This window comes from Microtus oregoni, unplaced genomic scaffold (genome assembly GCF_018167655.1).
Source record: "Microtus oregoni isolate MIOR12 unplaced genomic scaffold, Mior012 000021F_ref0000039, whole genome shotgun sequence".
Lineage (NCBI taxonomy): Eukaryota > Metazoa > Chordata > Mammalia > Rodentia > Cricetidae > Microtus > Microtus oregoni.
In genome coordinates, this window is record NW_024543080.1 from 11,134,895 (window position 1) to 11,147,975 (window position 13,081).

The 13,081-nt window shown below is 40.4% G+C and overlaps 1 protein-coding gene across 2 annotated transcripts in view; it reads right to left on the reverse strand.

Annotated features, from left to right (window-relative positions):
* Window positions 1-3,037: 3,037 nt before the first annotated feature.
* Stap1 (signal transducing adaptor family member 1) overlaps window positions 3,038-13,081 on the reverse strand; it is a 31,371-nt gene continuing 21,327 nt past the window's right edge. The window contains exons 7-9 of one of the 2 annotated variants that reach the window (XM_041671579.1): window positions 9,424-9,493; window positions 7,341-7,442; window positions 3,038-3,210 (exon numbers count right to left, since the gene is read on the reverse strand). In XM_041671579.1, the coding sequence (XP_041527513.1) occupies window positions 3,154-3,210; window positions 7,341-7,442; window positions 9,424-9,493 (229 nt within the window). In that variant the 3' untranslated portion in view covers window positions 3,038-3,153. The remainder of the gene's footprint in view (window positions 3,211-7,340; window positions 7,443-9,423; window positions 9,494-13,081) is intronic. The other variant, XM_041671580.1, reaches the window with a different exon arrangement.

Below are 13,081 nucleotides of genomic sequence, written 5' to 3' on the forward strand. Positions count from 1 at the left end.
GCACTGTTTTCTCTTGACTAGAGTTTTTTTTACTATATTAAATTCTGTCCATTTGCACAAAATAAAACTGACATCAGTCACTACCTTAGTGATTAAGACTACATAATCCCAAACAGCAATATTTCCACAACCAAATAACTCATGTGAAAAATTGAGGTTGTCAACAGCCTCAGGTATCAGACGTGAGTAAACAAACTTTTAAATGATTGGAGGCCTTGACTTTATGGGCCAGGGACTAGTCATTCTTTTCCTTGTTGACTTGCCAGATTCATGAACATACAGTTTTAAGTTTTAGACTTCTTTATACAGGTATCAACTGTGTTTCTTCCACTTATATTTCATCACACAATTCTTTTGCATGTTTTCGTTCAGTTGTATACTACAGTGTCTGAATTCTATAAGACAATAGTCAATGCTTGTATTTTCATACACCTTTATAACTTTCTTTTATCTTTTTCATACCGTTAACACGTTGAAAGTATTCTGAGCTGGAGAGATGGCTCAGCAGCATTGGGGAATATTATTTTCAGGTGTGTGGCTTTTGTTTACGCTGCACTTGTTTAACTCTATGAAGCTGTGGTTGCCTGTCTAAAACACCCAGTAAAGAGCTGGCTGGCCAGTAGCGAGGCTTGAGCAAGGATAGGCGGGGCTGGCAGACAGAATAAACAGAAACAAAGACTAGGAGAAGCTGCAAGAGAGAACGATGCTAGGGGCCAGTCACCCTCCCAGCTGCCCATCCAGCCAGAGTAAGATTACAGAAATAACAGGAAAAAGCCCAGAGGCAAAAGGTCGGCAGGATAATTTAAGAAAAGCTGGCAAGAAACAAGCCAAGCTAAAGCTGGGCATTCATAACTAAGAATAAGCCTCTGTTTGTGATTTATTTGGGAGCTGGGTGGTGGGCTCCCAAAAAAGCCAAGAGAGTAAAACACACTACACTACAATTAAGAGCATGGACTGCTCTTCCAGAGAACACAAGTTCAATTCCCAGCATGGCAGCTCACAACTGTCTGTAACCTTACACAGACACAGATACAAAACAGCAATGCATATTAAAATAAAATCTTTTTTTTTTTCCAAAAAAGGTCTAGTTTTTAGAAGGTTTTAAACACTGTATTTTCCTTGAGGAACCACTGACTGTTTCAGACGTTCCAGCTTGTCAGTCTCTCAGCCTCTCGGTAAATGTGCTAACAAATGCTGTGTTCTTGATCAGATTTCTGTAGATGAATATCACTTTATGTCCAGATCTGAGAATTCTCTTTCACACTAACTCTCCATTTAAAAGACAGCCTTACTTGATTTTGCATATATTCCTACACAGAAATTTAAGATAATCGCTAACTTGGTTGTGTGCAGCGACTACCTGTGGCATATATTAAAAAGGCAAACTTGTGGACCAACCCTCAGAAATTCTATTTCAGCAAGTTGAAGGGAGGCGTAGAAGATAGCTCCTTAGATTAGTTTACTGGAGTTCCATAACAAATAGATGGATAAAGAAACAGAAAGAAAATTCCCACAGTTTTGAGCCTGAAAGTCGTTAAATGTCTGGTTGATTTGTTTTTCCCCCATAGGGTCCTTTTGCTCAGCATAAGTGTCCATCTTCTTCTTTGGCCTCATACAGCCTTTGCTCTGTGGTCTAACCTCCCTTAGCATCTTTATAAGATGTTGGAACTAAGAGAATCTTACTCCATTCTATCCTATTTGCGGTTTCATTTTGTTTTTAGGTGAGAAAAACAAGCTAAATACCCTAATAATTTGAACCAAGGATAGGATATAAACTATATAACTTCATTCTGAATTATGTGATTCTTGAATTTTATGACCATAAAAATCTCTGTGAGTTTGAGGCTAGCCTTGTTTACAGAGCGAGTTACAGGACAACCAAGGCTTCACAGAGAAATCCTGTCTCAAAAAAAGAAAAAGAAAGGGAGGGAGGGAGGGAGGGAGGGAGGGAGGGAGGAAGAGAGAGAGAGAAAAAAAAAGGAAATCAATTTAAGAACTTGTTTTCTAAGGGAAAAAAGTGCGTTACTCAAGAGATCTAATCTGGATTTTGGATCTGTATTTTTGAAGAAATGAATCACCGTCTACCTGTGTTGGGGAATATTATTTTCAGGTGTGGGACATTTACACTGCATTTGTTTAACTCTGGGAAGCTGTCACTGTGTCTGTCTAAAACACCTGATGGTTCTAATAAAGAGATGAGCGGCCAATAGCGAGGCAGGAGCAAGCATAGGTGGGACTGGCAGGCAGAGAGTATAAATAGAAGAACTTTGGAGGGGAGAGCGGTAGAGGAACAAGAAAACTAGGTGAGGAGGTCAGGAGCCAGCCACACAGTCACTCATGGATGGAGTAAGAAGGAAAGAAAATATGCAGAAATGGAGAAAGATTAAAAGCCCAGAGGCAAAAGGTAGTCGGGATAATTTAAGAGAAGCTGGCAAGAAACAAGTCAAGCTAAGGCTGGGCATTCATAACTAAAAATAAGCCTTCTTGTGTTATTTGGGAGCTGGGTGGTGGGCACCCCAAAAAGTCAAAAAGAGTAAAACATCACACAACATGCACGTTTGAAAGTGGTGTTTATTTTATCATCCTTTAATGATATACGGCTTAGTTTTGAGCTAGTAGAATGATAGCTTCAAGGAAAAACATAAAAATGAATTGCAGTTCCATGAACATAATATGTGGCATATGGCATTCCTACCAGGTGGACATTTGCTAGTTCATTTCATGTCTGTGGCCGCCAACCAGATCGTTTAAATGACTTACATTTGATTCATTTGTCCAATCATATTTTACCAAAAACCTAGTTAGAGTTTAGAATATAATGTAGGATTTAGGGGAACTAGATACTCTGCAATGCAAATTGTATACGTGAAATGTATTTAGATGAAGCCAAGGAGGAACAAAAACCTGGCTTTAGAAAGTAATTTTTCCCCACTTGGTACAGAGAAATGCATGTGTCAGGTTACTCTACAGACAGCTGGTGGTAACCAGTAAATTGATTTCCTACTGATAAAACAATGGAATTACATGCTACATTATTTTATTCTTGTTCCCAAACAAGTGATTTAGGGTCAGAGATAATTGTCTTTAAAAGTGAAAGTCTTCCTTTTGAAAACAATAAATACCAAGACCTATGGAGGCTGTTTTCACTTTATTTCATGCCTTGTGTGGATTTTTCTTCAGCTTCTCACTTTTCTGTGTTGGGCTCTTGACCTGGAAATTATGGGTGGAAAGTCTTGATTAGGTAATGAAGCGATTCTGTAGCACCAAATTTTTCTCTACTCTCAGTAGGAGTTGTTTTTCTTGCTTGTTCCCCAAACACTGGTGGTGTTATTAAGTTTTACATAATTAGATGCAGAATATCCAGATTTCTTTTAATATTTTTGTACCCTGGACTGCAAATATCATGTATTTTATTATACTCAAGTTTAATGTTCTGTATACCTTTCGTGCTGTATTTTGAAATGACTTTTAAGGTGGTAATTTCTGGCATTGGGAAGAATAAATTGAGAGAATATCTCTTGACTATTCTATTTCTATTGCTGCTCTTGCCTCTTGGTATCGGAGAGAAAGCTGGACACTAACACAGTGTAGCAAGGCTCAAAGACAATCCCAGGTTCTTTTCATTAGTATGTATGTAAACGCACTGGCCAGTTCCACAGCTCCAGATTCCTGAACCCCTAAGTACAGCTAGACTCAAGGTTAGACATTAGACTAAGTGTTCTAGCATTCACACCATGCCTCAACAAGCAAGCCTGTGTCCCAGAAACGATCACCAGATTCCACAAAGTTTTCTTAAAATGCAGCTTTTGAGGGGTTGGCCTTCTCAGGAAGACCTGTTTTCCTTCTCTTTCTGTTTTTGAAAATCTAAATATGGTCCACTCCAGAAGCTTTTCTGGTTTGAAAAGGCTGCCTGGGCATCTGTAATTCACTTGTTCTCCCTATTAGTTAATAACTCTGATAACAAACGAACCAGATGCAAGGGGGTTGAGTAATACTCTTGATCACAAAGCAAACCAAACCAGTTCAATCACATAGTGATAATAAGCTGGTTGTCTGTTTTTCAAAATCATTTGATGTAATTTAAGTCAGCAGTCCATTTTCAATTATTTTTTTTTATTGTCTGTTTTCTTCTTCCCTGGTCCTAACACCCCAAAGAAAATCCTTTCTGTCCATAGAAACCAAGAAACTGAGAACTGAGGGAGTGGGATTTGCTTTTGCATGTGTGTTTTGCTTTGTTTTTTTTTTTTTCTCTCTCTAACTTGTTTAAAGAGACACAGCCCCTAGATCACAGGACAGCAGGACAGCCCTGCCTAAGCTCTCAGGCCACTTCTTTTACCTAGACAGAGCAGTGATCCTTAGGACAGTTAGAGACATCCTAGAGGTAAGAACTGGGAGAGAGCGCCACCTAGTGTTATTAGGAAACAAACTAAACCTCCATTAGCTGATGAATGATAGCTGACAATGTGGTGTGTCGAAGGCTCTGAGCTCCAAGCTGCAGTATGGACCATTGCCCTAGGACAACATCTTGAGATGTACAAACCTAAAGCAGCATAGCTAAGGTAACTGACTTGGAGCTTCTTCCCATAGTAGTTGAGACAGCTGCTTCACCCTAGCCAGAATAATTGCCTATTTAAAGCAAGTAAGTGCTGCAGAGACTTTAGAAGGACTCAAAGACTCCCAACAATAATACTCAGATTGTCCAAGTGGAACCTAAAATTAATTGGGAGAAAGTCAGAAAATTGATCCGGGCATGGTGATGCATGCTGTTAATCCTAGTACTCGGGAGACAGATGCAGGCAGATACCGAGTGCAAGGTGAGTCTGGTCTCTGAAGTGAGTTCCAGGACAGCCAGGGCTGTTAAACAGAAAAACCATGTCTCAAAAAAACCAAAAGAAAAAAAGAAAGAAAATTGGAAATTCTACAGAAAACACGCACACAGAGAGACACACACGTCAGTAAGAAAGCAAGCAGATGGAGCTATCCCATGGACTGTAAAGCTACTACATTTGTTTTTAACTTGTCGGGAGAGCACTAGAGAGCACATGCAGGGTCCTCCCCAGCCTGAGCATAAGGCCCCTGCATCTAAGGTGGAATGAAAACCATACTGAAACTTAGAAGGCAGAATATTAGAAATAAATTCACTTAACAAAACATAGTATTTCTAACAAGCAAGCATATTTTGGCTTATTATGCAAAGCCAACACTTAATACAGTATAATCAAGTGGGTTTCATGTAAGGTTTGAAACTTAGTATACCTCACCATATTAACCAATTAAGGAAAAACTCTATATGTGATCATCATATAGGACAGATGCAAAAAAAAAAAAAAGCAACTCACAAATTTCAGCATCTATCCATGCAATCTGAATAAAATGCCATTTCAGAAAGTAGCAATTGTTAAGGAAACTTGCTTCATTCTGGGATAAGAGGAGGAAGAGGAGGAAGAAGAAAAATGTACAATCATGCTTAGTAATGAAACATGGAAGTTTTCCCCCAAAAGCTGGGAGCAAGGGAAGGAGGTTTCGGATGCTCCAGCCAGTACTGTAAGAACAAATACACATTGAGAAACATGAGCTAAAGCTAACGCTGGCTATCATACCAGGAATCCTATAGTAAAGTCTCAAGAAGTCAGGTGTGGGAGCACATGGCCCATAATACAAGCACTTAGGAGGGAATGACAAAGTCAGTTTCAATTTCCCGTTAAGCTGGAGCCTATGTGAGTGACAAAGACCAGAAAAGCTCACCAATCAAATCCAATCAAATTTTCTCATCTGTAGAACAATGAACCAATGAAATAGTTATTCATTTAGCCGTTGCAGAGGTGGTTTGTTCTACAGGGTTGAATAATTAATTGACAGAATAATATCCAGGGATGAGGAACGTTACAATGAATTTTCTACATGCTCCAAATTTTATTAAGAAATCCCAAGGATTTGGAGAGATGTTGTTTTAAAAAGTCATTCTTTCACAGAACTCTGGTAGGTGTGTTTTCCCGCATACATACCAAGCAATGTATTATGTTGACTATGTGTATAGTTGTGTGTCCATGTTTAGGATCATGGGTTATGAGAAGTTTTCAGAAGCTAGACAACACAGAGAGAAAGTTAGGGATGAGAGGAAAGGGGGCTGCAGGAACCAGTAACTCAAAGAGCAGGTTGAAACACTAAGGGGAAATGCCATAGTTATTTTAATAGTATTTCAAAGCCTGCAATTAGATTCACATAGCAGAAGATGAAACAATGTTTCAGACTCAGGAAGAATTTTTTAGAACAAGAATCCAGTGAACCGTGTTGCTTCAAGAGTCATGAATACCATAAGAGTCCTTGCCAAGCAAACTGTGTGACCACATCTTAGATATACTTCCTCTGCTAAGTGTACAGAGGACCACACAGATGAAGATCGCACTTGGTCATTTACCTAAGATTCCTGCAGACTCTGAGCTCTTGTACTTTTTGTATTTTAGGTAGCATCCAAAGATAGTGATATCTTAAGAACTTAGACTTTTAAACCTACTGTTGTTTTTGGTCATGAGACTTTGCAGATATGCCCTTGATAGACAAAGTTTTTCTTTATAACATCTAGGAAAAGAAACTATTTTTGAATGAACCCCAATCTAGCTGGAGACGCTTAGCCTCTTCTGCTCAGAGCTTGCCCAGTGACTACATGTAGACTGTTGGATAGGACCGGGGAAGATGAGCGAGTCTAGCTTGCCTCGCTATGGTGAAACGAGAATGCAGATGGAGCCAATGTAATGAACGTGTGAACTGTACTGTTGACGCAGGTCTCATTGCTCAGCTTAGTGGACGGCTACCTACCACTGTTTTAAAGTTCTTCCTGTGTGAAAAAGAAGCCCACCAATTTTGAAGCTGGCCTCAGCTATAACTTGTGACAGTAGTTCCTCACCATCTGCTCACTCCTGGGTCCTTGCCATCTGGCTTCTTTACCTTTGTAATAGAATAGCACTCTAGTAGGTCATTTACTCCCAAATGGCCAATCCCCACAGCCCTTGCTTACTCTCATGCATTCTACCCAGGCCCAAGCATCTGACATGATTGTGGGCCCATCCCTTTATATTTCCTGTTTGCTACCCAGGAGTCTATATTGTTTTGTTTTCTCCTAGTGTCCCTGAACTTGTTTGATAAAGAAGGATAGAATGATGGAATGAGGTTAATAATCACAATGCATGCCTCATAGACTGTGTGGAAGGAGATCCCCCCGCCCCTCCAGATTCTGACAAAGATGATTGCCAAATGGAGAGCTTTACATTTTAAATTTTTAGTTTGTCCTGTGGTGTACTTTGGGTTTTGTTTTTTGTTCGATGCAGCTGTAAAGTGAAAACCATACCGAGGTTGTCATCAGTTGAATGTATGAATGGTCTCAGATTCCCTCGCGTCTCCTTCACAAAATAGTCAACGACGCTGAAAAGGTTTGGGAGTGTTACCTGTGGGAAAGAAAGGGAGAGATGGCTCAGTGCTCAGCTAAAGAGAAACAAGAGATGCTCCCCTGTACTCTAGTGGGGATTGTTGTGTATGTCCTGACCTCCAGACAGTCAGATCGGGTAGACATCAAACTTCAATGACTTGTTGAACAGCAATGATTCTCTTAGCCATGTCTGTTTAATCCCTTTTAAGGACTGTTCGGTCATTCTTTAGTGAGGAAATACTCTTAGTATTGGGTACAGTCTGGTGAACAACATTTAAGTACTTTGCCTTCTCACAATTAAAATAGAAAAATGGCTCATTTTAGGCCAATTTAATTTCTTCCTAATACTGGAATTTCAATAGGCAAACAAGAAAAAACATGGCCACTCCATAACCAAATGTTTCTTAGTCCCTAAAAATTGCTAGCCTCTAAAATGGTTATAAGAAGAATCTTTTATAGACTGATATTATATTTTCTTAAGTTGGGCACAATAGGTTTTCTCTACTAGAAACCCCAGTGAAGTTTTAAGCATTTTAATCCTTCATTGTAACAAGGGTCTGTGTGTCACTAAAATCTTTCTACCCTATAACTCAATACTTTTATACAAGTGAAATCTGGTTAAACCTGAATATCCCAAATAATCTTGAAGTAAAATAAGTCATTAAAATGCAACCTGGAAGCCAGGCGGTGGTGTCGCACGCCTTTTTAATCCCAGCATTTGTGAGGCAGAGGCAGGCGGAGCTCTGTGAGTTCGAGACCAGCCTGGTCTACAAGAGCTAGTTCCAGGACAGGCTCCAAAGCTACAGAGAAACCCTGTCTTGAAAAACCAAAAAATTAAAATTAAAAAAATGCAACCTGGTTGAAGGGCAGGGTAACAGAGGAGTTTGAAAGGTGAAGGAACTAGCCAGACTGTTTATTTTCCTTCTCCTGCAGACTGTAGAGGCTAACCACAAGAAGTGCAGGTCTCCACTTGCAAAGGTGCACTAGTTACACTGGTCCTTACCGGAACCCCTTCTGGTCACATGGTTTTATGGATGCCCCTTCCTAGACTTCTGCCTCATTTGTTAGAACTCTGCTTACAAAGCTCAGTTGGAGACAGGCCTGGTTGGTGCACACCACTCATCCCAGCACTTGGGGAACAGAAGACCTTGAGTTTACGATGGACTGAGATACATAGTTGGATCCATAGATGTGGACCTGAGAAGTTCTGGAGCCAGTCTTTACTAATGTGAGCTGGACAACAGTGTCTCTGTGAGCCTTATAGTCAAAACGTGAGGAATTCTACCTATACATTACTATACAATGCACCTAGAGAAACCAGGAGCTAATTTTAAAGAACCTCAGGCCACATCACCACCTTTTCAATGCCTGAGACTAGTTTAAATGTCAGTTTACTCCCTGTATAATAGGCATAATATATCTCATGGAGATAGAAAAGATTAAATTGCATGTGTAAGTTACTTGGCTGTGCACCAGACATTGTGCTGGGGGAGAGAGAAGACGGCCTGTCGTTAGCTCCATAATATAATAACTAAGCTTGAAAAAGAGATGAAGACAAAGAAGAAACCGGTCCTTCCAGTACACTGCTGTTAAGAGGGCATTGTTGGACTTCTGCGTGGTAGGTATTAGAAAACAGGGCACTGAGATTGCCTCCCTTCAGATATAGGCTCATTTGAGTATTTGTAAATAGAGGATATTATACTGACCCTTCATAAAACGCTTTTCTTTCCCTGAAGCAGTTATATTGAGTAATCATTTGCAGAGAAAGTGGAGGGGAAGGCGCTTGTAGAAGCAGGCTCTCTTCTAGTCCATCTCAGCTGCCTGAGCTGGCGAGGCGCTCACCCTTTCTGTCTTACCTAAAGGTACCCATCTCCCTTCTACCACGACCGTGTCTGTTCCTGAGGAAGACTTCTGCGTTCCCACTTCCCTCTGCAGTTTCTAAGGTAGGTTTGGAAAGCAACAGGAGAAAATTTATCAGCAACAAAGAGATGGCTACGTACGGGTTTTTCCAGGTCGATGGTGTAGTTCTTTCCAGCGCTCATTACTTTGTAGTGTTTGATTCTTGGCATTCTAAAATGAAGCACAAGGTTGGCCTTCTTTTGGTTATACAGTTGAGTCAACGCAAGCTTAATAAATGGAGAATGTGCGCTGTGTAGTAAATCTGTACATCTACAGCTATGGCTTAGGCTAGAGCATCCTGTTTCTTCATTGGGATTACTTTATTTTTGAGACAAATGGTAATACATGAGGGGGTGTAAAAAAGCTGAGCCACTACATTGGCAAACGAGAAAAGAATAGGTGAAAATAAAAACTAAAACTTTCTCAGTCCGTAACCTATAAAATCTTATGAAAGGGTAGGGATGTAGCCCAGGGTAGGGGTGTAGCCAGAGTAGAGGTGTAGTCCAGGGTAGAGATGTAGTCCAGGTTCAGCACTTGCCTAACATGTATAATATCCACTCCCTAAAAATAAAAAATAAAATAAAGTAAACCAAAACCCAAAGGAGTAAAAAGATCTTTTGTGGGCATATATAAGTTAAATAATGTACCCATTCTACTAAAAGGAAAGTAAAAAGAATTAAAATAGCCTTGTACTCCACCTCATCACCAATCCCACCAAGTAGCCCTCACCAGCTGTCGCTGTGCAAGCTCAAATGCTGTCCTCCATTGCTGCTAACTTTGTGGATCTCATAATGACGGGAAAATGTCGGCTGCTAAATAACAGGTGGTTGGGAATGTAAATACAGCAGAAATATCTTCAGGTCTTCCCCTTTAAAAATATCACCCTGAATTGTTACCACCCCAAATGGTAAGATTTTGTTATGAACTGCTTCGGAGCAAAAAATCCCATTGTGCTCATCACTGCGTTCCAACATTATAAACGCATCATTTATAAAGCAGGATCGAACAATATCCAGGCCTCATCTCATACTGCTGTCTGCTGTGAGCTGAGAAGTCAGTGTCCATGGCAGTTAGTTTTGCATAGAAGCATGTTGGTCTTGAACTTATTTGGTTCACATGACAATTGTGTTTTGCCCAAATGTTTTCTAATGGTGACATATTAACAGCATGTATTATGGTGTCATTTATTTGAACTAGTTCAATATTTGCCTCATATTCTGAAGCTAAGGAAAATTATGAAGTTTAACTTGTCTATGGGTCTTTTCACCTTCTTTTTGGAACCACAACTTTCCCACGTCCAGTTCATATTCCACGAGGGCTAAACTGTACGAGTGTCCTTCCTATACGGGACACTCCTCATCTTCCATTACATCCAAATCTCTGCTCCCCTGGACACCACATCGGAAAGAAAATCTTTAATCTCAGTGGGCTGCTTTCAAAGTGACATAAGCCTTAGCCAAGCTTCTCACTTCAAAAGAAGTGTTCCTTAACAATAAAAGGTCACGAATCAGGTCCAGACTGGCAGAGAAAGTCTTTGGAGAGAGGGCACCTTACATGCGCCTGTTCAAGATGGTTGGCTCTGACTTTATCATAACCCCATCAGGAAAATATCTTTGTAACCAGAAAGTTCCCGTTGAAAACTCTCTTCAATTTCAATTAGAACTCCTGTATGCTGGGAAAAAAATGACTGCTACCCTTTGGGAGACAGGACAGTTGGCTTAAACTCAGTTTCTGTCATATGTGCTCTCTACACATCCCTTATCATGTGTGTGAGTAGGTGTGTGTATGTATGTGTGAGTGTGTATTTGTGACAGAATATGTGTGTGTGCGTACACGTGCATGCACATGTGTGTTTTTAGTCTACATAATGGAGATGATAAAGCTTTACCTCTTAGGGTTCTTGTGGGCTAATAACTTGCAAAATCCCTAGTACGCTCCTTGACATATTTAAGGACACACTAAATTATACTTATTTTATCTACACTTAATATGTAGATAATATTTATTGTTTTCTGCCACTCTAGTTTGTAAAGCGTGGGAAATGCTATGTGTCTCAGTTATTCTTTTGTGCCTGTAGGAAATGTCTGTAGCACTCAACACAAGGTACACAAAGGTCATCATATGATGGGACGATGATTATTGGTAATAACCATCCCATCACATAATCAGTTCTTGGGGAAGCTGCGAGATGAAAGCAGACAGGGGTCAGCAGAAGCTCTTGGGACTTTGGAGTAATGGGAATAGATTCTGACGTCAAAGGTGATGCAGAGAAGTAGTGGCCCTGAAGTCTCACAGGCTTTGTCTCTCCCTTTAGACTACTTTTATTCCAACTGTTGTTTTGGTTTGGTTTGCAAAGGAAAAAGCAAAATGGATAAAACTTGCTGTTTGAAGCATTCTGGTTATGATATAAAAAATGAGAGGTGGCGGCACACACCTGTGATCCCAGCACGTAAAAGGCTGAGTCAGAGGAACTACAAGTGAACCCAAATGAGACAGAAAAAGAGAAGCCAGTCTTTAAAGAAGAGCATTGCTTTATATGTGGCTCTAAATATGTTTTCTTAGTTCTTGATCTCAAGTTTTGCAAAAGAATGAATTTTGGGGAAAGATATTCTACTTCCTCTTTAGCTAGTAATGACTTACTTGACTATAATGGCACCTAGTTGGAACAACTTCAAAGGGAAAAACAAAGTTTGAGGCTTGTTGTAAAAATAGCTTTATGTCTTCTGAATTCTTGTGCCACGGAGCTGGCTAAAGACAGCTGAGGCTCTGCTCTGAGAGGAATCACCTGATGGTTTGGCCCTGGCAAGCTCTGTTTACTCCTGAGAGGAGCCCTCCTTCCTAAGGCTGATTGGTAAACACATGGAGGAAAGTTACTTTCATGTTCTGCTTTGTAAACCAGCTTGTCCTACCCAGCTCGTGTTTACCGGACTCACTCATCAACTTGCATGGCTGATCACTTCTGGAACCTCCCTGAAAGAAAATGTTTTGTGGGAAACACAGGTGTTCCTCAACAGTTCGGGTTGCTGCCACTTACATTAAGCTCTCCATTGGCGAGACCAGTTCTAATCCTCTCTCGGATTGCTGTCTCTAAGAATCAAGTGACATATTAAGTAGAAGATATTAAACCCTGAGCACAGGGGTGATTTTTCTGCTTTGTTTCTCCTACTCTGGGAGCTGGTGCTTTTCCAGGGGCGAGGACAGCCCAAACTTGGGCTGAAAATGGACAACACCGATGGGCATCTCAAAGGGTATGGAGGGTTAAACCCAGCACGCCTCAACCACAGAGGAAATCTGTAGTGGGAGAAGTGGCCTTCCCAGGGAAGAGTACATCATTTGGTTGTCCGCTGCCAAACGATGAACCTTGAAAACATACATGCAAGTAACATAAAGGAATATCTATGTGTATATGCATGCACTAACCATTAGGAACATTTATATTATATTTATATGTTGTGTTTCGGAAGACACACACATGCATGCAGTAACAGTGAAAAAAAAAGGCCTTCAATTTGAAGAATGGAAAAGATTATATGGGAGGGTTTGGAGAGAGAGAAGGAAACTGGGAATGTTGTGATTATATTATAATCTTCAAAAGAAGAAAACAGAAAAAAGAAAGGCCTGTGTGGGTCAAAAGCCATATTCACTGCCAGCTCTAACTTGTACTTCTTTTGGAGCGCTCTCTCTCTCTCTCTCTCTCTCTCTCTCTCTCTCTCTCTCTGGAGACTGAATTCAGAGTCTCACATTTGCGAAGCAAGCCCT